Source organism: Danio aesculapii, chromosome 23 (assembly GCF_903798145.1).
Source record: "Danio aesculapii chromosome 23, fDanAes4.1, whole genome shotgun sequence".
NCBI lineage: Eukaryota > Metazoa > Chordata > Actinopteri > Cypriniformes > Danionidae > Danio > Danio aesculapii.
The window spans coordinates 12,567,000-12,592,485 of record NC_079457.1 but is presented as its reverse complement, the minus strand read 5'-3'; the positions used below and the strand labels follow the sequence as shown (position 1 = coordinate 12,592,485).

Here is a 25,486-nt window from a genome sequence, read left to right as displayed (position 1 = left end):
ATGCCAAATATAAGGGAGAGTTATTGATGTTTAGGACAAGTTAGAGCCTGGTCTGAACATCCAAACAATGCTATTTCCACATCAATTTTAATGTCCATTTCAGCATGAACAAGCTCTGAATGTATAATGCCAGATTACGAGCGGTTATAAAGAACAAACAGTTCTTATTCCAAAACAAATGGAATATGGAAGTCAATGTTTTTTTCCAGCTTTCAATATCTTGTTTTGCATTTAACAGAAGATATAAACTCATAAAGGTCTGAAACAAATAAAGGGTTTTCATTTTTTGGGGTGAACTATGCCTTTAGAGTTTATCAATAATATACTACTTAAAACACAGTTGTATGTTGGGGCATATATTAGCATTTGAGACAGAGATTTAAGGTCAAGTGCTTCAATAAACAACCCAGGCTCATTCTGGAAACGTACATCTATATAAATTTCTGGAGTCTGTCCTAGGGGGTACGTTTTTTGCAGATTTTGTTTTGGCGAATCCATGAGTGACTGCTGTGTACTCTTTTTGAGATCTCAAATTTCTCTCGCAAGTGCCAATCGCGCCTTCTGTTCTTCAGTAAACCCACCAGAGGCTGCTGTTGACTGACTGTTTGACTGACTGACTGACTGATCGACTGACCCACCCTCATCCTTCACTAAACCCAACCAATTTTATTGGTTGACCCGGCCACCCACTTCCCTAAACCCAACCAACAATTTTCAAAAGAAATGCAGAAAAAGAAAAGACCTCGTCTCATTTTTACCACGATTTCAGATTTTACCACATTCTCACCCTGTTATTTACGTATTTTTGTTATTTATTTATTTATTTATTTTATTTTTTGGATTCTGTTTTTATTCTACCTGCTTTCTGAAACCGCTCCGTGGTCGTGGTCAACTCCTCTCTGTGTCTCAAGTCCGCCGACCTACATGTGAGCTATCGAGACAAACTGGTTTCAGCGGGAAAACCATCCATATAGAGGCAAGCGGTCAACTGGTAAGCATTGGTACTGCTCAGTAGCATTCGTTTTAAAGATGAAATGCAGCCATACGTACCTCTAGCTACATAAGTCGCGGTCTGAAGAAATGTATATAGGGCTACGTTTTCAGAATGAGCCTACGTTGACAATAAATGTCTAAATAACCATTATTTCTATTGTACTATGTCCAAAAAAATGTAGTAATATCATAGTACTTTTTCTTAGTGAAGCTTTTTTCCTGTTCTCAGTGGTGGTATTGGATGTTTGGATTGTATATTGGATGGGGGAAGGAATGCTATAATGTCGTTCAGTCTACAAAGAGATATTTCAGTGAGATCCGCTTCCTTCGGCTCCTACTCAGATTGTTCATCCAGAACTTGGTATGTAGAGCAGGAAGCTGAACGGATGAGGACAAATGAACCCTAAACCTGCATACAGCTCCAGTTCCATCATTCAGATCCTGTCTGAATTTTTGTCAAGAGTTTCGATTTTCCTAAGATAAACAGGCCTTGATCGAGATGAATGTCCAGTCTGTTCCAGTGGTTTATATCAAGCTGTTTTTTATGAGGGTCGATTTTATTTTAAACCATGTCAGGTTGCCAGTTGGTAAACATCATTATTTTGAGGCACAGTCTTGTTGATACTGTGGTTCGTGTTCCTTCATAAATCAACTGAAGGCAGAGTGAATGGACTCCTGTGACCCTGTGTTCTTCAATCAGGAGAGTCAGGCCTGAGCTGTCCCTAATATGCCACAATCATAAGAAATGACTAGAGGGCAAGGGACTTAAAATATCTGAAAGATTTTTTGTGTGTGTGAGCTTCACTCCTTCATTTTAAATGAGCACTCGGGAGAGCATCATGCTGTAATCAGGCCAAGCGCTTTGGTATGATGGGGTGGAGGTGTGTGTGCTAGAGATATAAGGAGTGAGAGGGAGTATAAATGAAGATGGCACAGGATTGTGGGTAGGGGAGGAATGATGGCATGGATAGTGCAGAACAGAGATTGATCTTGTTCTCTCTTCATATGAATCATGTTTTGCCTTAAAGGCTTGTCAGAATCATAGTGTTTGCTCTGCTCTGTACCCTGACTTTTTATGTTCCTGGAAGTGTTGGGTCAAAATAAAGTGACAAAACTAATATTATTACTTTTTAAAATTTAATAAATATAAAAATGTGTTTCTGTGATGTAGGGCTGCACGATATTGGAAAAATATGACATTGCAATATTTTGTTTTTCTGCGATTTAGCTATTAGTTGGAATAAATGTATCTATGGAGTATTTTTTGTTATGTAATATTAAGAGTCAATATCTAATTAATAAGTTCTAGTATCTAATGAATCGGTATAGCATCTAGTGCAGGCATACTAATATCTAATCAGAACCAGTTTCTAATGAAAAAGAACTAGTATCTGACTAAGTATTAGTGTCTACTGAATAAGCACTAGCAACTAATGAATAATTGCCAGTACTTGATAAAAAATGTTCTGGTATCTTAAATAAAATAAGTAATAGTAGCATAAAAATCAATACATGTCTTATTAGTGTTATCAAAGTAATGGAATTTCTAACTTGGATATGATACTTTGAAAAATATCAATATTCAATACCATTTTTTATACTGTGTGGAGAGTGCAGGAGATCCACAATAAGCACTAGTGACTAATGAATAATTACCAGTATTTAAAGGAAAATGTTCTAATATCTAAAATAAAATAAGTAACAGTAGCATGAAAACCAATACATGTCTTGTTAGTGTTGTCACGGTACTGGAATTTCTAACTTCGAAACGATACTTTGAAAAAATTGATATTCGATAATATTTTTGATACTGTGAGGAGAGCGTGAGAGATACAAAATAAGCACGAGTGACTAATGAATAATTACCAGTAATAAATGGAAAATGTACTAATATCTAAAATAAAATAAGTAATAGTAGCATGAAAATCAATACATGTCTTATTAGTGTTGTCAAGATGTGGAATTTCTAACTTCCATACGATACTTTGTAAAATATCGACATTCGATACCATTTCTGGTACTGTACGGAGAGCTCGAGAGATACACAAAAAAGCACTAGTGACTAATGAACAATTACCAGTACTTGATGGAAAATGTATCTGGTATCTAAAATAAAATAAGTAACAGTAGCATGAAACCCAATACATGTCTTATTAGTGTTATCACAGTACTGGAATTTCTAACTTCGATACGATACTTTGAAAAACATTGATATTCGATATTATTTTTGATACTGCGAGGAGAGCGCAAGAGATACACAATAAGCACGAGTGACTAATGAACAATTACCAGTACTTAATGGAAAATGTACTAGTATCTAAAATAAAATAAGTAATAGTAGCATGAAAACCAATACATGTCTATAGTGTTATCACAGTAATGGAATTTCTAACTTCCATACGATACTTTGAATCTAAATTTATATTTATCTGGTATCTAAAATAAATTAAGTACCAGTAGCATGAAAATCAAAATAAAATGTCATATTAGTATTATCACGGTACTGGAATTTCTAACCTCAATACGATACCAAAAACATCGATATTCGATACCATTTTTGATAATGCAAAGAAAAAAGCATGAGATTGAAGCCATTATCGATACTAACCAAAAGCAAAATCGTATCGTTTTAAACATTCCAGTATCGATATTTTCGACAACACTATGTCTTATAAATGAAATGTTTAACCAGCTTGCCATAAAATCAGAGCTGAGCAGAAAGTTTCCAGGAGTCAGTTCTGGTGCAGGTGGAGCAGGAAGGAAGGCGAAGAGTTCAGACCCTTAACAGGAAGTTGAACGCCAGAATAGAAGAGCGTTAATGATCGTATTCATACCGATAGATCTGATTATGACCTCAGAATAGTGGGATATCCATATCAGGAGCTCTCTATTCTTTACTGCAGTCGTGTTTGATGGAAACCAAGATCGTTTTCAAGTTTCCCCCAGCAAATCTGCAAGACCTTGTTTATATTAGCATGCTAAAAATATACTTTGCATTCTCGTGTGGTCGTATACATTGGTGTGTGCGCATGTTCTCATTGTTTTGTTCTTCTTGGCCTTTGCTTTTCAGGATAAAGACTCGGAGGGAACAGAGGAAACTCTAAGCCCCACGACAAAGGTAAACACACACACACATGCAGGATGCCTTGTTGCTTTGAACAGAAATGCTTGAGTTTGTTGCCAGTCTGGGATACAACGCCACTGAAATGTCATGTCAGGATGTGATGTAAGCTTGATTATAAAAACAGAATTTCTATTTGTTTTCCTTGGTGAATGGATGTAATGAATGGTTTGATAGTACAGTGTAGAGTTGGATAATCGGTTAAACATGCAAGGAGGAAGTAATACATTCCTTATGAACAATCTGGACAATAGCAAAACAGTTTTGAGACTCACAAACATCCAGTGGCGTGGTTTCATTCAATGAACTGCTTTTAAATGTTGGGTCATGCTTTATAATATCAAACAAATAGCCGAAGGATGCTTCATTTTAATAGCATGGGACGTTGGTTGCTGCCGGTTAATGGAATAAATACAGTGTTATGTGATTCAAGAAGTTTCTCTATTAATAGACACGGAATTAAATGTGTGGTGTGAGGAAATCATTTTGTTATAGGTTTTTTTTTCTTTTAAATAGTAAAAAAAAATGGTGACCTTTTTTATTTACTATTTTATATTTAATAATTCAAACAGATAAGAAAAATGTTTAATAATTTAAAAGGTTTCTAAATATTGTCTAAATTTAAATAGTTTTTTGTCAAATTTTCGTTTGCAATTTATTTGTAATTATTCCATAAAGTGTATTTATAATAATAATAATAATATTATTATTATTATTAATAATAATAATAATAATATTAATAATTGTTATTATTATTGTTGTTATTATTATTATTATTATTATTATTATTCATTCTCTTTTTGGCTTAGTCCCTTTATTACATTATAACTTATCCAGCACATGTTTTACACAGCGGATGCCCTTTCAGCTGCAACCCATCACTGGAAAACACCCATACACTCTCATTCACACTCATCTATTACGGACAATTTAGCTTACCCAATTCACCTATAGCGTAGGCCTGTCACAATATCTATTTTTTGTTGTACGATATATTACACCAAAATATATTGTGATAAACGATATCATTGTCTATTAAAAAATATTTTAGGACCTTAAGCTGGGAATTGAACTCAGGTCACCACTATATGTCGGCACTATAAACACTGGGCTATTGGCTCCGACATAATATTTTATTCCTAAGAATATTTAATTTAATTATTGTCATTTTAACAATTTAATAACTGGGCATTGGAATCAGAAAGTGAAAACGGATATCCTAAATAAATAATAATAAATGTTAACAAAAAAAGCGCAAGGTAAAAAGTAACAGAGGCTGCGATATCTGCTACCAGATCTATTTTCAGTTGTCAGACACCCACATGAAAATATACTATAGTAATTTATAGTAAATACTATAGTGTTTTTTTAACCATACTGACACCTCCAATAGAGATAGAGAGGTTGCGCAATTAGCTAAAATGTTGCTAGAATTGATTTTTATGTATGGGTGATGATAGGTCTGCACAACATATGATTTCAGCATCGATGTCACAATGTGATCATTCGCAATAGCCACATCGCGAGTATACACAATATCGAGTCTTTATTATAATTGTATAATAGAATAAAATATATAATATAAAAAGAGTTTTTTTTTAGGCCTGGAACTGTGTGAGGGAAATTAAAAGCATTCAATCCTAAAAATTGTATCGAATTGAATTGTTTATAAAACAAAGACTATGCGGTTTTGTTTTACATTTGATTATTCAACTACTGTTTACCTGAATACAGTTCAACGACTCAAAAAAACAATCATACGCTGTTTGTTTAATTCGTATCTTTTTCTTTATTGAATTTATCTATGCTTGCAGATTGTTTCTTATATTTTATGCATATGTGCTCCCTGCCAGATTCATCCTAATCAACCTAAAATGATACAAATTTTTCCAAATAGTTCATTCATTCATTTTCTTTTCGGAAACACATAGCTCCAAAGCTATTTGGCTGTTGAACACAAACACAGATATCCTGAATAATGTCGAAAATTAGTAACCATTAACTTCGATAGTCTTTATTTTCTCACTTTGGATGTCAATGGCTACCAGCATTCTTCAAAATGTCTTCTATTGAGGAGATGACTGATCAACCAGACAGAAATCTGACTCCGAATTTTTTTGTTGTTGACTTATTTTGGCATATCCCCAGACTTGTAGACAAACTGGATTGCAATTACTATAAAGTGTGTAAATAGATGGAGATGTACTGTACAAATAGACATAGTGGCTGTGTCTGAAAGACTATAGGCTGCTGCCTTACTGTCCAATCATAACTCATAAATGTTTGGAACCACTTGAGGTAGAGTAAATGCTGAGCAAATGTTCTAAAACTGGAATCTCTTTAAAGTGACAGCTCACCCAAAAGTTTCAAATCCTCCACCTTTGCTCCAAAGCTATCCGAGTTTCTTTTGGCTGTTGAACACAAACAGAGATATTTTGAATAATGTTGATAACTGGTAACCATCAACCTCCATCGTCTTTATTTTTCTTACTATGGATGTCAATGTCTACCAGTTTCCAGCATTCTTCAAAATGTCTTCTATTGAGGAGATGACTGATCAACCAGCCAGAAATCTGACTCTGAATTTTTTCCTTGTGGATTTAACTTGGCATATCCTTGTAGACAAACTGGATTGCAATTACTTTGTACTATAAAGTGTGTAAATAGATGATGTACTGTACAAACAGACATATTGGCTGTGTCTGAAAGACTATACCCAGCAGGCACAGGAGGTCAACACGTCAGATTGACGTTGTACCCCAATATCGTGGTGACGTTGCATTTTGTTTGGAAATGAAAATTGAGTTGACGTCAGAACCCAACGTCAGGCCGACGTCAATGTCCAATGTCTAACTTAAAATCAACCAAATATCAACATCTAATGATGTTACAGCTTGATGTTGTATGGCCGTTATCATTATAAAGTCTATCAGATGTTGACGAATAAATGTCAGTATTTGGCATCAATATGATGTAGGTTTACAGGGTGTCCATAAGGTCTTTAAAAGTATTAAAAGTTGATAAATTAATTATGAGTAAATGAAGGCCCATAAAAGGTATTAAAATGTCTTAATCACGTTTTTACGAGGTCTTAAATTTAATTCAAGTGTTGTCCAAAGTGTTTGACTCCAAAAAAGCATAAATATATTTATTTTCCTCCTAATATTAACAACGGCGTGCTCGATCCACATGATTGGTTTGGGCCGGGGCGCATCCGGCCAAGCTACTCTGTGATGTCACATAGTTCGCGACAAACGTGGGAAGGTGATGCGACACTCTCCACATGTAGCAAAACCATAGAGTGAAACTTATGGCAAACTGGGAAAATGAAAGTTTGTGTACTCCAGGTTGGAGAAAGACAAGTTTAAACGGTGGCTGAAGCCTGTCGCTAAAAACAACCGCGTAATTTATTATTTTATAATAGTTCTGTTGCATGGTTGTGCTCCATTGATTATTTAACTACAACTGTTTATTAAGTTAAAGGTTTGATACTGATTAGAACTTGAAGTGGCGATGAGGTCTTTATATATTCTGAGAAGCTCTTTAAAAAGTCTTAAAAAGGTATTGAAATTACCATTAGAATTCCTGCATACACCCTGGTTTAAGATGTTGGCTCGACATTGGATTTTAGTCACTTTCCAACACAACCTAAAATCAACCAAATATCAATGTCATTTTTACGTTGTTATTGGACGTCAAAATAACATTGTCCTTAGACGCTGGCTAGGCATTGAATTTTGGTCACCTGATATCACAAACTAAATCTAACCTAATATTAACATCTTATGATGTTGTGTGCCTGCTGGGTAGGCTGCTGTCTTACTCTCCAATTATAACTCATAAATGTTTGGAACCACTTGAGGTTGAGTAAATGTTGAGCAAATGTTTTAAAACTGGAACATTTTAAGAACTATCTCTTTAAAGTGACAGCTCACCCAAAAGTTACAAATCCTCCACCCTTACTCCAAAGCTATCTAACTAAGTTTCTTTTGGCTGTTGAACTCAAACAGAGATATACTGAATAATATTGACAACTGCTAACCATCAACTTCCATAGTCTTTATTTTTCTTACAATGGATGTCAATGGCTACCAGTTTCCAGCATTTTCCAAAATATTTTCTATTGTAGAGATATACTGAATCAACCAGCATGAAATCTGAATCTGAATTTTTTTGTTGTCGACTTATTTTGGCATATCTTCAGACTTGTAGACAAAATAGATTGCGGTTACTTTGTACTACAAAGTGTGTAAATAGTCGGAGATGTACTGTACAAATAGACAGTGGCTGTGTCCAAAGGACTATAGGCTGCTGCCTTACTGTCCAATCATAACTCATAAACATTTAGAGCCACTTGAGGTAGAGCTGCACGATATTTGGAAAAATCTGATATTGCAATATTTAATTTTTCTGTGGTTAAATATTGCGGTATGACTACAACTTCACAAGTTTTCTAGGGAACCTAACAGTATTCTGGTACAGAAATTGAATAATCTCAATGCAGTAAATGTGTTCTTACTTTGCTTCGTCTCATTTCTGGTCTAAATATCTAAAAGTTCTTAGATCAAGTAAAATATTGGTTTGTTTTCAACTTAAGAAAAAATTCAGAGTCAAAATGAAGAGTTTCTCCTTAAAACAAGCTAAATGATCTGCCAGTGGGGCTAGTATAATAATCTTGTCTTTGCTTTGAAATGAAGATATTAGGACTAGAAACAAGACAAAAATTGCATAAATCGTGTATATAAATAAGCTCTAATTCAGACTCAACATTGTATATCTTGCTATATGACTATTGTGGATGCACAAATTGCGATATCGATGCTGAAACGATATATATTTAGTAAATGGTGAGCAAATGTTCAATTTTGAGTGAACTGTCCCTTTAAAGACACCGCTGTTTATTTCCACTGCGTGTTTGATGTAACCAAGTGGAGCGAGGGAGGACAAGACAAATGAAGATAAAGACGGAAGCCAAAAGAGTGCTGTGCTTCATCTGAGGTCAAAGACGAGTCCGATCCCAACGTCTGTTTATCTGATGGAATGAGTAATGGAGACCTCTAATGCTCATAAATGTGCTGGAACTCATACCAAGAGCCAGGCTGGATTTAACAAGCGTTTATGTGTTAGTGGATAATCAGATGGCCTGTTTTAGCACAGCACAGTGACAGAACACAAAGAGCTTTGGTTTGAAAGGAAGCAAGGAGTGGCATATAAAATTAACCATGTGCTTGTACCTTTGCTGTGACTTAAATCTTGCTGCAACAACATCTGTACACGTTTGATGTTAGTTCAAACTACTTATTTAATATGAGCTGAAACAACATAATTATTAGTTTTTTTATTTTTTAAAACAACTTAATTGTTTATGTTCAATACACTTGAATTTGTAGAAATTCATAAGTCAACTCCTTTATGTTGTCCCAACACAAATCAATTTTCTGTAACCCAGTATTTTTACAGTGTATGACGTACAAATGAATGCATTATGTTTGGGGAAAAACACATTCAGTCTCATGGCGAATTTCCCTGCTCATATTTCACTGTTTAATATAAAGGAAGAAAAAAATGAATGTTTGCAAAATGCTTAAATCATCAAAGTCTGTAAATCTATAAATAAAATGGATATTATTACTAAATAAAAGTAAAAACTTTACCATAAGGTCAATTAGTTAGGATGATTTGATGCATTAACTAACAACCAGCAATACATTTGATACCATATGTGTTACTTTTTGTTGATTTTATTTTAAAAACAGACAGTTTTTCATACTCCATCTTTAGCTCAGGTCCAAAAAAACGTATTACTACATTTATTAAAATGTGTTACGATTAATAAATGATTTAGAAACCCTTTACATGTTAACTGATTTCCAGCCCAAGACCAGTTACTCACTGAAGCAAAGCAGGGCTGAGCTTGGTCAGTACCTGGATGGGAGACCACATGGGAATACTAGGTTGCTGTTGGAAATGGTGTTAGTGAGGCCAGCAGGGGGTTCTCAACCTGTGGTCTGTGTGAGTCCTAATGCTCCAGTGAAGTGAAGGGGACACTATACTGTAAGTGAGCGCCGTCTTTCAGTTGAGACGTTAAACCGAGGTTCTGACTCTGTGGTCATTAAAAATCCCATGGCACTTCTCGTAAAGTGTAGTGGTGTAACCCTAGTGTCCTGGCCAAATTCCCTCCATCGACCCTTACCAATCATAGCCTCCCAATCATTCCCATTCACCGAATTAGCTGCGGTCTGTGTGAGTCCTAATGCTCCAGTGAAGTGAAGGGGATACTATACTGTAGGTGAGCGCCGTCTTTCAGTTGAGACGTTAAACCGAGGTTCTGACTCTGTGGTCATTAAAAATCCCATGGCACTTCTCGTAAAGTGTAGGGGTGTAACCCTAGTGTCCTGGCCAAATTCCCTCCATTGACCCTTACCAATCATAGCCTCCCAATCATCCCCATTCACTGAATTGGCTGCATCCAATAGCTGGTGTGTGGTGAGTACACTGGGGGTGTTGTCCTGTGACTGCCGTCGCATCATCCAAGTGGATGCTGCACATTGGTGGTGGTGTGGAGAGACCCCCCTCAAGATTGTGAAGCGCTTTGGGTGCATGGCCATACAAGATAAATACGATATATAAATATACACATTACATTACAAATAATAATTTCTTACATTTATATAGCGCTTTTCTGGACACTCAAAGCATTTTATTTATTGGGAGGAATCTCCTCATCCACCACCAGTGTGCAGCATCCACCACACACCAGCTGATTGGTAGAGAGGAGACAGAGCGATGAAGCCAATTATGACATGGGGATGGTTAGGAGGCCATGATGGACAGAGGCCAGTGGGCAAATTTGACCTTAAACCCCTACTCTTTTCAAAGGACATCCTGGGATTTTTAATGACCACAGAGAGTTGGGACCTCGGTTTAACATGTCATCCGAAAGACGGCGCTCATTGAGCAGTATAGAGTCCCCTTCACTATACTGGGGTGTTCAGACCCACACAGACTGTAGATTGAGCGCCCCCTGCTGGCCTCACTCACTACTTCCGGCAGCAACCTAGCTTTCTCATGTGGTATACCATCCATGTACTGACCGGGCACAGCCCTACTTAGTTTCAGTGGGCGACCATGTGTGAGTTGCAGAGAGCTAGCTGCCATTACATTCTAACAAATAGAACCGTACTGTAAAGTGTTTCCCTTTATTTCATATTTATATTATTTTAATGAGCGGAAATTGGCTTTGCAGTAATAATATAATGAAAATAAGTATTAGTAATATATTTATTTATTTACTATTTGACATATTTAGAACATTCTCCATTGGATGACAGCATGGATTTTAGCCTTTTTTTTACATTTAGATAGATGTTTTACGTGTTTACCAGAACAATTCTCATCATAATAATGCAGAAATAAATCTATACTATCATGAAAATGATCCACAGCAACAAGAGGAGCTTACAGGTTTTAATGAGAAAAACTATGTAATAAAATAAGCATTTGTTACCCTATTTTGTCATGCATTAATGTGAATTGTTTAATGAGAATTGTTCTATTAGAGAAATTCTGATAATGGAAATGGAAAACTACTGTCAAAACTACTTTGTCAGTTTAATCAAATGATTTCATGATGCAAAACAAAATGGTTGTCTGTCTTTTCGTTATCCAAGTTATAATCTCTCCTTTTTTCCATTTTCATTCGATCATTTTGGAGTGATATATGGCTCAGTTCTGTGGTGTATCATGTTTTTTTCTGTTTCAATTTGAGGGAAGAACATTCTGTACCAAACTTGTGAAAGAGAGCAAGAAATTGTGCCAAAGGTTTTTTCCTATATAATAAGCTCCAAAGCCGGGCCGGCATTTCAAATCTTGAGGGTCAAACTGGACGCAGGCAGGAGGGAATCTGAAGGAATGTATTCAATCGCCAACTGACCCAAAACACACACACACACACACACACTCATAAACGCATGTGTGTGCTCAAATATCCGCTGTAATCAACACAGGCCTTTCCTGTTTTGAGTTTGTCACACACACACACACACACACACACACACACACACACACACACACACACACACACACACACACACACTCCGCTCCTCTATTCAGTATAAAGTGTGTCTTTGTGATGATCAGTTGTATCTGTGCCAGGATTAACCTGCTATCTAAACCTACCATCTGTATTTCTATCACACTGAGAAACCGAAGCTGCACCTTCTGACACTTATTGTACTGTAACACACAAGCAGACTTGTGTCATTGTATGATTTCTGACTCTGGTTTTGACCTTTCGTAGGATTCAAAGTTAAAGAAGGTGAAATCGAAGCGAGAAAAGGGAGACAAAAAGTTGTTTCCGTCTCAGGACGATGAACACATCTTGCTGACAGGAGTCACTGTTTCTCACAGAAGAGGGTAAGATTTGTTTACTGATCTTTTGGGGGGGCTTGGAGTCAATATCAAGCATCAAAAAATATTAAAAGTGTATTACAAAAGTGTTTCGGTACATTAGACTGTGTCCTCTTTATTAATATTATACTATATGGGTGACACGGTGGCTCAGTGGTTAGCACTGTAGCCTCACAGCAAGAAGGTCGCTGGTTCGAGTCCCAGCTTGATCAGTTGGCATTTCTGTGTGGAGTTTGCATGTTCTCCCAGGGTTGGCGTGGTTTTCCTTCGGGTGCTCCGGTTTCCCCCACAGCCCAAAGACATGCGCTATAGGTGAATTGAATAACTAAATTGGTTGTAGTGTATAAGTGTGCGAATGTAAGTGTGTATGGGTGTTACCCAGTACTGGGTTGTAGCTGGAAGGGCATCCGCTGTGTAAAACATATGCCAGAATAGCTGGTGGTTCATTCTGCTGTGGCGACCCCTGAAATAGAGACTAAGCTGAAGGAAAATGAATGAATAATTATAGTATACATTATTAAAGTATAAAATAATAAACATTATTACAATAAAGACTATATTAAAGGATCACAAGCCCAAACTACATATAAATCACTTTAAATCATAATGCTATGCCACTATACTTCTATACGTTTTTAATTATTGCAATATAAATACTAAAGCTGTGTTCAGTCAATGATGTCTATTAAAACAATACAAAATCTTAATCTGTAAATCTGCTTCTGGTTTATGACAGATCATTTACTCGTTAACTTGATATGGAGAGGATAAGGATTACGTTGGCATTTTATGTCATTTTTATTTTTGCTAAAGGGTTAGCAGAATGTTTCATGTATTACATAAAATTCTGTTTATACATTTTTTTATTATTTTATTAAAAACTTCCAGATGAAAATATAGGTATGTGGGGAACCTTGTAATCTTTTTCTAGCACTTTTTAAAGTGTGTTCACACCAAGCATGGTAACTATAAAATAAATGTAACACTTTTAGTTTAAAAAGGAACAATTATGCAAAAATCAGTTTTGTAAGGGGTTTAAACCAAGCGGCTACCTCCCGCTCTCCCTTGTGAAGCCAACACGGAAGTAACTGAAGCTGCAATTCATCGACTGGCCTTAGGGGGGTTGGCTCCAGGAAGTCCAGATGTTCACTAATTGCAATGCTAATTTGGCCAATTTTACAGCTGATAAAAACGTGTTTACAGCCTGGTACAAAAGATGGTTTTGGTGAATATTACCCTTCATGACAACTGTGAGTGGGGTGAATTTGTTTTATAACGCCTCCATTTAGTTTTTATTATATTATATTATATTATGTTATGTTATTTTATTATATTATGTTATGTTATGTTATATTATATTATATTATATTATATTATATTATATTATATTATATTATATTATATTATATTATATTATATTATATTATATTATATTATATTATATTATGTCTGCATAATTAACGGCATGGCCCTGTAGATGTTAGAATTTCTTTCAGAAAACCTTTCTACGTGTCGATTCAACTGAATTTATGTAAATCCAATGTGGTTGAAATGTTAACCAGACATTTGCACACAAAAGAGATGCTAAAAATAGAGAACGACGCTTTCCGGATTACATGTTTCTCTTTATAGGCATTGTTCGATTCAACATTATGTAAATCTTTTTGCTCTGCCCTAAATTCACACCACTGCTCCAGTCTGAAATGAACATGCTGAAACAAAGCCATGTTGTAAAAGCACCACAGAGCCGCAGTGTTTACAGTCTGTGGGGAAATGAGCCAATGATGACTTCTTGACTGTGCTTATTAAAGTCAGAGGAGAAAAAAATTGTTTAAAGGGATAGTTCATCCCAGAATACAAAATTTACTCACCATGAAGTGATTACAAAACTTTTAAGAGTGTCTTTTTTGTTGTTGAACAGAAGAAGATATTTTGAAGAATGTTGTAAACCTGTAACCTTTGACATGCTAAGAAGTAAATACTATGAAAGTCAAAATATCGTATTATGTGTGGAGAGGTCTATACTATATGGGCTGATCATAAAAATAACTATCTTTACATTGCAATGCAAAATGTACTGTATGGTTTTGCGCATAAACATAGTGTAGGTTTAAATAAGTCACTGAACCATCAAGTGAGTGTCAGAAATGGAAACCGCACCCTGTGGCTCGACTGCCGTCTTTCCTGCTGAAGAATACGTGGCTGCTTTCTGCTTATTATGACGCATAGACATCATGCATAGGATATAATGACTTTACTGTTTTGCCTTGTATGCTTTTATTTATGGAAATTTTGCAATTCAACAAGGATACACTTAGAGCAATGACTCTTAAACATGGGAAATGGGGTTTAGTTTGCAATAATTTTGTACAATAGTAATGTTTTTACTATATTTTTGATCATTTGAATGAGTTTTTATGCAGTAATGGGTTTTAAAAAACATTCATTTAAAATACATGATATAGTATAACTTTATTAAACTTTATTAAAAAAAACTTTATTAAAACATCTCAAATATGTAATAATGATGTTGATAATAATAATAATAATGTTGTTGTTATTATTATTATAAAACTAGAATAAAATGTGTAGAAAAAAATTTAATATTTAGAATGCATATAAAAACATGAAAAATAATTGAAATTTTAAATACTATAGCATAATAGTAATGGTAATATAACTCGTTATATAAGTTATATAATAATGAAACCACACCAGTTCAATATGAAAAATATGAAAATATATTTAAAAATGAAAACACAAGCATTTTAATTAGTTCTCTTGTAAAATAAATTCTTTATCAATTATTTTCCAGGTGCAATTTAACAGAGAAGATTTTATCCAAATATTTTAAACATGTAGTACAAAGTATAGTTTTAATAACTAATTCCTAGTAATATTTGTTTTGTAGTTTCCCATGATGACAGTACATAATATTTTACTAGTTATTTTGCAAGATACTGGTGTTTAAAGACTGTATTAGGTTAATTAGTAAGTCATTTGACAAAAGTGGTTTGTTTTGTAGCCAATCAAAAAATAATAATTTAATATCTAATAATATTGACTTCGGCAGTTTTTAAATAATAAAAAAAGTATTCCAACCAACTAAAAGACATCCTCCAGATGAAAAATATAAGAAATATTGTGGAAATGTTTTTTGCTCTGTTATACATCACCTGGGATTTTTTTTTTCACAAAAAGGGCTAATGATGTTGTCTTCAACTGTCTGTGTTGTTGTTTTATTTATGTTTTTTTTTCTACTTTGGAAAATTAGTTAAAATGTGTTGTAATTTGTAGTTTAATTATTACATTAAAATATTTTTTATTTCTAGTAACTATTTTTTTTTGTCTTTTGCCATGATGACATGTTTTACTAGCTATTTTGCAAGATACTAGCATTCAGCTTTAAAAGCTGGTTTATACTTCTGCATCGAGTGATCAGCGTGACCCACAGTGCCTGCCTTGTGTGTTGCCGTGCATTCATACTTCTGCGTGCTGTTTGTGTTGCTCTGCAATAACACTTCTGAAACACTAGCTGGCAGTAGGTTTTTTATGTTCCTCTGTGTCGATTTTTTTTTTTGCGGGTGTTTTGTATTTCTGAATGCTACCTTAATGTATAAGTAGCTAAAGCTCGCTCATTCAGAGGCGGGAACTGGCGGACGTGCAACAACTTTAATCATAAGGTAAACACAAAACAAATGTCTCCCTCTGAAGCTCCCTCTGAAGCACTGCACTTGACACTGATAAACACTCGCTCCATCCTCATTCTCCAGACACTTTGTTTTCAAATTCAGTTAGTTTTCATTAGTTTTTGGAGGCAGATTTGCTAGTTTTTATTAGTTTCTATATTTTGAAATTATTTAGTTTTAGTTTAGTTTTTAATGAATTTCAGTATTAGTTTTAGGTTTTTTTTATATATATATATATAAATTAGAATATTTGTTAGGTGCAAGGTACAAAATCATCAGAATATTGTATAATAACTCAACCAAAGGTTTATTTTTGATGCCTGTATTCAGAGGACACATGAACACTACCCATCACTACCCACTACCCATCCTCAAATTCAAATATAACAGCCCACAAGATAGCAGCCTTAAGTACCGTTCAATAATGAATAAAAAATTTTCAATTCACCTTTATTTGTATGGCACTTTTAAATTTTATATTGTGTCAAAGCAGCTTCACATAGAAGATCATAGTAAATTGAAACAGTGTAGTTCAGTTTTCAGAGTTTAAGTTCAGTTTAGTTTAGCTCAGTTCAGTGTGGTTTAACAATCACTACTGAGAGTCCAAACACTGAAGAGTAATCCATCGATGCGCAGCTCTACAGCTCTCTAGCCATGCAAGCCAGAGGCGACAGCGGCGAGGAAAAAAACGTCACCAATTGGCGAAAGTGAAGAATTAAAAAACCTTGAGCGAAACCAGGCTCAGTTGGGCACGACCATTTCTCCACTGGCCAAACGTCTTGTGCAGAGCTGCAGTCCAGGCGCCGGAGGCTGGAAGCTGTAATATGTGTGCAAGGTTGCTGCGGTTAGATACACAGTAGTGATGAAAAGTTCAGATCTTTTACGTGAACTGGATCTTTTGTGACAATCATCCCATGTTAGGACTCAACATATCAAAGAAATGTAGTCAGCAATCATAATTTCAGTCAGTTAAAACATCAGCATGATCTGAAAAGTTTCTTACAATTAATTTGTGCAACGCAACTGAAGCATGATTCACTTATTTAAATTCCATTTCGATTTTCTGTTATGAAATCAATGTCACCGGGCAGCTGTCATGTCCAGTCGTTGTTTTTGTCACGGGAGCAACAGTGAGGACTGACTACAGGAGAACAGCTTGATCTGGCCAATGGCAGCAGGATTACAGACTCCGAGGTGCCGTACAACTCAAACATCTGGTGTAAAACTGGCATCGCGAAGTAAATAGATTTACCTCTAAAAGGCTTATGTATTAAATACATTTACGAAGACTAAAACGAAGAATGTTTTTGCTGTAATTTTAGTTAGTTTAAGTTAGTTTTGTACAAACACAATACAGTTTTAGTTAGGTCTATTTTTATTTCAGTTAACAAAAATGTTTTTTTAAATCTAGTTTTCGTTTTTTCTTTTGTTTTTGTTAACTATAATAACCTTGCTCCATCTGGCGCACAGCTCTCCGCACCGCCCACACTCGTCACAGCTACCAAGTCGACCAATCACAGAGCTTGCGATATGCGTCATTGCGACGTGTAGTTCCATTTTTCGAGAGGTGCGCATCAGCGTCGGTGTCAGCCACGGCAAGGGCTATGCATGCGCTTGATGCAGAAGTATAAATCAGCCTTAAGGCTTAGCTAGTTAATAAGGTTAACTAAGATAGGTTAATTAGGCAAGTCATTGGAAAACAGTGGTTTGTTCTGTATTGACCTTAGCCTTTAAATAATTTTAAAACATAATTATTACTTTTCCAGCCAAACTAAAATATTTAGAAAATGTCCCTGCTCTGTTAAACACCGCGTTTTTCTAAAGAAAGAGTTAATAATTTTGTCTTCAGCTGTAGACAACTGCTGTGTGTAAAGTTTAATTTATTTCTTTATTTAATCAATTAAAAAAATCTAATACTTCTAATAAAAATGTGTTAATGTATTGTAATTTGCAGTTTAATTATCGATTGCTTTTTTTAGCCATCTAAGCAGCAGTACCCAATTTTTGTGGATAAAACATTGGTGATTCTCCATCATCCATAAATCACTCTCTCTCTTACTCAGATCGACTAAAAAAAACTGGGAAGACGACAAGATCAAGACTCACCCAGAGAAAGACAAAGCGCACTGCCTGTGGGACAGCATCAGCACCACCATGAAGCAGATCACGCCCACCAGGAAGATGGACAGGATGGAGGGCGGGGGGCCGCCACAACTGACGGACGGACAGATGGAGGAGGACAAAACTGAGCTGGAGAAGAAGAGGAGCGACTCGTCTCCGCTATCTTCGCCTCTATCACTGTCTCTGCCTCATTCTCTGGGCCTGCCATCCTGGGTGGGTTTAGGTTTGGAGGAGGACTCGTCCCGCTACGCCAGTCTGACCGAGTCTCAGATGGGTGGTCCTGCGCAGTGGGCGGCGCGGGCACGAGATAAATTTGCCGCTGTCCGCCGTAGAAGTCCAGCTAACCTATCAGAGAGCACATGGGAGGGGCTTAAATGATTTACATATCCAATATGACCACGCCTTCTTTGTATGCCAATAATTGGACCGATGAGTAGGACCCTCAGACCAAGAGTGCCTGCTTTTAATGCCTGTCAGTGAATCACTTTTCCTTTTGATGTAAGTGACTTTTCAGCTTTTGAATGAAGCTTTTTTTAGAGAATCCGCTGGATTTTAATGATTGACTGATCACATGACGTTTCAGAGATTACTTTTAAAGTAGGGCTGGGTTGATAAACAATATTATATGGAATAATGATCAAATGTATGTCAATAACAATAACAAGCTCTGTACTTTTTTACTCTATATTGATCTAAGAGCCAATCACACAGCAGAAATGTGCAACAATGGGAATCTAAAAGTGTGTTGATATTAGAGATGCACCGAATTTTCGGCCACCGACAAATTAATCAGCCGAAAATATGTAATGGCATTTAATGGACCCTCTAATTTTTGTGGCTTCAGTCATTGTTAGGATCCTCTTTTAAATCTGGAAGCATTAACAACTTATATCATACCGTTATCGTTCAGTATGAAAAATAATTATCGAGACTGCATTTATGCCATATCGCCCAGCCTTAATTTAAAGGGTTAGTTTACCCAGAAACATAAATTACCACATCCTTAATTGTCCCTCATACTTACTCCCAAGGCTGTTTATATCGAATTTGATATTTATGCTGAGTTCAGACTGCATGATTTTCAAAGTAGTCGTGTCACAGATGTTTTCACACTGCATGATTATCAGGGCTAGCGTTTTGTTGCTGCTTTGTTTACACTGCAAGATGGATCAGCGACAGGGGGTTTCACACTGCATGACTTTACAATAGGAAGAATCGCTGACAACTTTGTCCAAACTACGTCTCACAACCAAAAACATGTAGTATATCTTTTGTTATTTACTACACAAGGAGAAAGAAGCCTTTAATGTCCATATTTGCTCACCTGGGTTTAAAGAGAATTAGCAATTTCTCCTCAACTTTTTTCTTATTGGTCCGGTTGTGATATTGCTCAGATGACATGTCAAACAGACACTGGTGCTCCTGCCAAATTTACACTAGTTTCTCCTCCATTTCTTGAGTCCAAATAAACTGAAAATAAGCGCTTTAAACTTCTCCCACAACCTCCCGCTGGCCTGCAGGTACACACACTAGTAAATGCCGCTCTCTCTTTGGCTGTAGGTTATCGCTGATGTTATTTTCAGTCAATACTCATTTCACACAGCATGATTTGAATCGCCAACAGCTCCAGATATTTAGCACGCCAAAAATTTCACGAGTATCGCCGACTCATCTGCGATTCTCTTAGTTCATATTGTGTGATCGTTACTCGCGTGAACGAGCACTGATTTGTTAGTGATTTCAGGCATTTGTCAGCGATTTCTCAAAACCTGTTGGCGAGTTAAAATCGGAGCTAAAATCATGCAGTCTAAACTCGGCATTAGCCGCACCATATTTTACATCTAATTTTTACGAGGTGGATTGTTAGCTCAATGCTCATCCTCCAACCTGGAGGACCAGGACAAACACTTCTACACTACAGACAATTTAGCTTACCCAAATTACCTACAGCACATGTCTTTGGACTTGTGGGTGAAACCAGAGCACCCGGAGGAAACCCACGTGAACATGAGGAGAACATGCAAACCCCGCACAGAAATGCCAACTGACCCAGCTCGGACTCAACCAGCAACCTCCTTGCTGTGAGGCGACACCGCTACCTACTGCGCCACCATGTTGCCCTAATTATCCTCATGAGTTTCTTCATGTTGAACACTGAAAACATAACATGGAAGTCTATGGGTCCCAACAACCAGCATTCTTCAAAGAATCTTGTGTTCAAGAGACGAAAGAAAATCAAATAGGTTTAGAATGTGTAAATGAGATGAGAGAAAGGTCACTCTAAGCATTATCTATAAATTAATAATTGATGTTAAGTTACTCATTCTCAGGTCAGACATAGGATACCTTTTTTCTTCAGTAGAACAATAACTTAATTAATTAACTCCTTACATTTATATAGCGCTTTTCTGGACACTCAAAGTGGTTTTGGGGGGGATCTCCCCATCCACCACCAGTGTGCAGCATCCACCTGAATGATGCGACAGCAGCTATATTGCGCCAGACTTGCGCCCCACCACACACCAGCTGATTGGTGGAGAGGAGACAGAGTGATGAAGCCAATTATGACATGTGGGGATGGTTAGGAGGCCCTGATGGATAGAGACCAGTGGACAAATTTGGCCAGGATGCCAGGGTTAAATCCCTTTTCTTTTCGAAGGACATCCCGGGATTTTTTACGACCACCGAGAGCAAGGACCTTGGTTTAACGTCTCATCCAAAATATGGCGCTCACTGAGCAGTATAGAGTCCCCATAAATATTCTGGGGCGTTACGACCCACACAGACCGCAGATTGAGCACCCCCTGCTGGTATCACTAACACCACTTAAAGATTGTTTACATTTTTTTTGCTGAAATTAAAGTTTTTGGTGATTTTATAAAGGCTACCAGCACTTGAATCCAACAAGAATATACAGACAAAACTAAATTATTACATGTGGCTACTGATGACTCTGTGGTCTTATGAAGCAAAATACTATTACTGGGTATATGCAGGAATTCTAATGGTAATTTAATTACCTTTTTAAGACTTTTTAAAGAGCTTCTCTGAATATTTTAAGACCTCATTGCCACTTTAAGTTATAATCAGTATCAAACCCTTTAACTTAAACCCTTTAATAAACAGTTGTGGTTAAATAAATCAATGGAGCACAACCATGCAACAGAACTCAGATAAGCTCAGAAGCAAAGCTTGAAATAATAAATTACGCGGTTGTTTTTAGCGACAGGCTTCAGCCACTGTTTAAACTCGTCTTTCTCCAACCAGGAGTACACAAACTTACATTTTCCCATTTTGCCATAAGTTTCGCTCTATAGTTCTGCTACATGTGGAGGGCGTCGCATCACCTTCCCACGTTTGTCGCATATTACGTGACATCACCCGGACAGAGTAGCTTGGCCAGACGCGCCCCGGCCAGAACCAATCGTGTGAATCGAGCACACCGTTGTTAATATTAGGAGGAAAATATATATATATTAATGCTTTTTTGGAGTCAAACACTTTAGACAATGCTTGAACAAAAATTAAGACCTCATAAATACATGATTAAGACCTTTTGTATCGTTTAATTTTACCCTAATTGATTTATCAACTTTTAATACTTTTTAAGACCCCGTGGACACCCTGTATAATTTACAACAGTGGTTCCAAAAGTGGGGGTCGGGCCCCCTCAGGGGGTTGCGGAATAATGAGGAGCTTTCGTGCTTGGTGATTTTCCAAAAATCTAATTCATTTTATTAAACTATTAGTATGGCCATATTTTATCCATAATTTACAAAAGTTAAAAGTAATTAAAAATTACATTAAAAAACATAATTTTTTTTCCACTGGATTGCGACCTCTGGGGTCATTACATTCGATTAAAGAATAGGATCAGATGCAGCAGATTGATTTCATGACACCAGATTAAACTTTACACCTTTACGTCACTCACATAAATAAAAAAACTGAACATTGTGGATGATCTCAGAACGGCGTTCTCCCCAAAATTAAATGAAGAATAGACTTGGGCCTATTGTTGTGTGTGCACCGTTGTATGCAAGGTTTGAATATTTATAACCATTTTAGAGTATATTAGGGGTCATAATGAATCACTGGCATTATTATTTTGGGGGTCGCGGGCTAAAAAGCTTGGGAACCCCTGATTTACAACATTTAAACACCATTATGTGACAAGATGTTCACCCAGACAGTACTGTGAACACAGTGGATTATTAGATATTATAAATGATGTTCAGTTTCTTGCATAAGCTGATTGTTTTGCTTCATAAGCACTGAATAGGCTATATAATCAGAAGCCATACATGGATATTCATTTTGTTTTGTCGCTATGTTATGTATTTTGGTCTTAAAATACCACTGATTTCCATTTAATGAATCCCTCAGTTTGCCAAGCTGGGTTGTGGCTGGAAGGGCATCCGCTGCGTTAAACATATGCTGAATAAGTTGGCGGTTCATTCTGCTGTGGCAACCCCTGTTAAAATAGAGGGACTAAGCCGAAGGAAATGAATCCCCCAGACCCGTTTTTAGCTAAAAATGTTATTTAATGTTCTACTGAAGAAAGGAAGTCATCTTGGATGGCCTGAGGGGGAGTAAATTAACCGCAAATTACATGGTTCGCTTAAATTAATATCTTGTCGTAATTGTTTCACCCGCCTCACGTACTTGCAGACCTGTTTGTTTTCTTCTGTGGTACTTAAAGTAGTTGTTTAGATCAGCTATTTCTCATACAATGAAATAATAGCTGCTGGAATGACAGAAAGATCGTGAATATAATGTTAGTCTAAAACGAGCTGTGCGTTATATTATAAGTGTTCTTAAGTTATGTTTTACGTCAGTGAACAAGTTAGCGTTCACTTTCATGGCATAAACAAGGCTGTCAGTACGTTTTGCTACACTTCTACTTTCCACACTCGAAAGCCAGACATGTTTGAAATGTCCTGAGTGATTTAATGATGACAAAATGTAAAAATTTACCTGAATTATCCCTTCGAATTCGCGTTTTTAAATCCGTGTCGACTGGGTTGAGTAAAGCTGCAAAAGTCATTATCACCTACAGATGGCGCATCGCGTCTCACTGTCCCCAATCCCTCCTGAAGGAGAGATCGATGATTATAAATGAATAACAAGTGTTTATTTCTCTCAGATTCAGTCGTGGTTAATTTATTCTGGTATATAATAAAAGAGTTGAATGTAAAACTAATGTAAAAACACATTCAGCCGATTAGAGTAGATCGCTACTGCCTGCTGATAAACAATCATTAATGTACTGTAATTACTCTATGCAATGATTTCTCGCTATAATCCCAAACTATTTGCTATATATTGGTCATGCAGACATACTCAGTGCCCTTTTCTGATCACAAGGAAGAGATTTGCTTTTTAAGACACACTGGGAACCATTTTAAACTGAATGTGTATGTATGTGCTCTTTGATTCTTGCCTTTAGAGATTTAGATTTGGAAGAAGAACAAACCTTTTTCTTGTGTGAAGTTGGTTGGATGTCCACAAATTGGACGAGGATCTAGTAATGACTGCTGTTTTAAACATATTTAAAGCCTTCCAAAGACCTCAGAAGCTGTGCCGTAAAAGCTCATGAAGTTTTTATTTTAATTTTTTCTTTGCTGTGCCTCAATTTAAGTCATTTTATAGTGTGATCTTGATGAAATGTTTGCCAATTATTCTCTTCCAGCACCCTTAAAATGGTAAATAAGGACAACCATCACTTAAGTCTAATATGGAAAGTCCAATATGCATTTTATATATAAACCTCTGGCCTTTTAAGATCTTTGATTTGCTGTAGGATGTGTGTGAGTGGTCTTATTACTGATTTTAGGATATTATTTATAAGGTTAATCAGATTATAAGTGAGTTCGCTGCTCTTGTTCATAGTAGCTTTATAGAATTAGTCCAAAAATGTTTGATGGATGATAATCGATTTAGCTCTTTCTCTGAGGCCTTTGCAAGATCCTTATTTTGTTTTTTATCTTGACACTACTGAATGATTTGTTTCTGTACTATTATGATTGAAACGCTGTAGTTCCAGGGGTTCAGATGAGGGAATCTGAATAAAAGTTACACTATAGATTCAGACCTGTTTTCTTCTTCTTTCCTTTACAATACAGTGATGTTTCTTTACATAACCATGAATGTTACCAACGTGATAGCAAAGTGATAAAACATGCTAGAGATAGACATGCTAGCAACATAAAAGTCAGAATTATTAGCCCCCTTTTAATTTCTTTTTCTTTTTTAAATATTTCCCAAATGATGTTTAACAGAGCAAGGAAATTTTCACAGTATGTCCGATAATATTTTTTCTTCTGGAGAAAGTCTTATTTGTTTTATTTCGGCTGAAATAAAAGCAGTTTAAAAAAGTTTTTAAAACCATTTTATGGTCAAAATTATTACTTTAAGCTATATTTTTTCGATTGTCTACAGATCAAACCATCATAATACAATAACTTGCCTAATTACCCTAACCTGCCTAGTTAACCTACTGTAAAAATAAATCCATAAACGTTTAAGTAAAAAAAAATGCAGCTTTGGTTGCCAGTCTTTCACCGTTAAAAATACGGTACAAGCCGTAAATGTAATTTCTCATTTTTACAGAAAACTACCATATTTCATTAGTTTTGAGGTAATGTGTCGGTATTTTGAATTACCAACATCTACACATCTTTTATTACACACATAGACACGTTAACGCAGCCATATGCAGGTGGTGATGAGAAAGTTACATAATGAACCAATGCTCATCACAAACAACTTTTCCCTCAAGTAGAAAAGTGTATAGAAGGTGCTCAGTGTCATTCACACAGCTACTAAACACCAGTATGACAACACGCATAAAATTAAAGTCATGAAATAAACATTGTCATTCAACATTAGATGCAACATAAACCTCTGATGTACATAACTGATGGGGAAACAACTAAAAAGATCCATAGTAATGTCAACAAAAAGCATAAAAAGTGATGTGCTATGCAGGGAATTCTGGGAAAGTCAATTAATGATTATTTGCCGTATATATTAAGAAAACATACTGTTAACCAGGTTAACACTACGTCTTTCCACTTCTTTACCTAAAGTTTTAACCTGTAGCTAAAAAAATCAAGTAAAGATTTCTTTAAAAGGCTGATTTTTGTTAACT

The 25,486-nt window shown here is 36.1% G+C and overlaps 1 protein-coding gene across 1 annotated transcript in view; it reads left to right on the top strand.

Annotated features, from left to right (window-relative positions):
- si:ch211-225h24.2 (uncharacterized protein LOC564539 homolog) overlaps positions 1-24,424 on the top strand; it is a 31,218-nt gene extending 6,794 nt beyond the window's left edge. The window contains exons 2-4 of the mRNA XM_056449450.1: positions 4,064-4,111; positions 12,414-12,529; positions 18,276-24,424. Coding sequence (XP_056305425.1) covers positions 4,064-4,111; positions 12,414-12,529; positions 18,276-18,711 — 600 coding nt within the window. The 3' untranslated portion in view covers positions 18,712-24,424. The remainder of the gene's footprint in view (positions 1-4,063; positions 4,112-12,413; positions 12,530-18,275) is intronic.
- Positions 24,425-25,486: the final 1,062 nt, after the last annotated feature.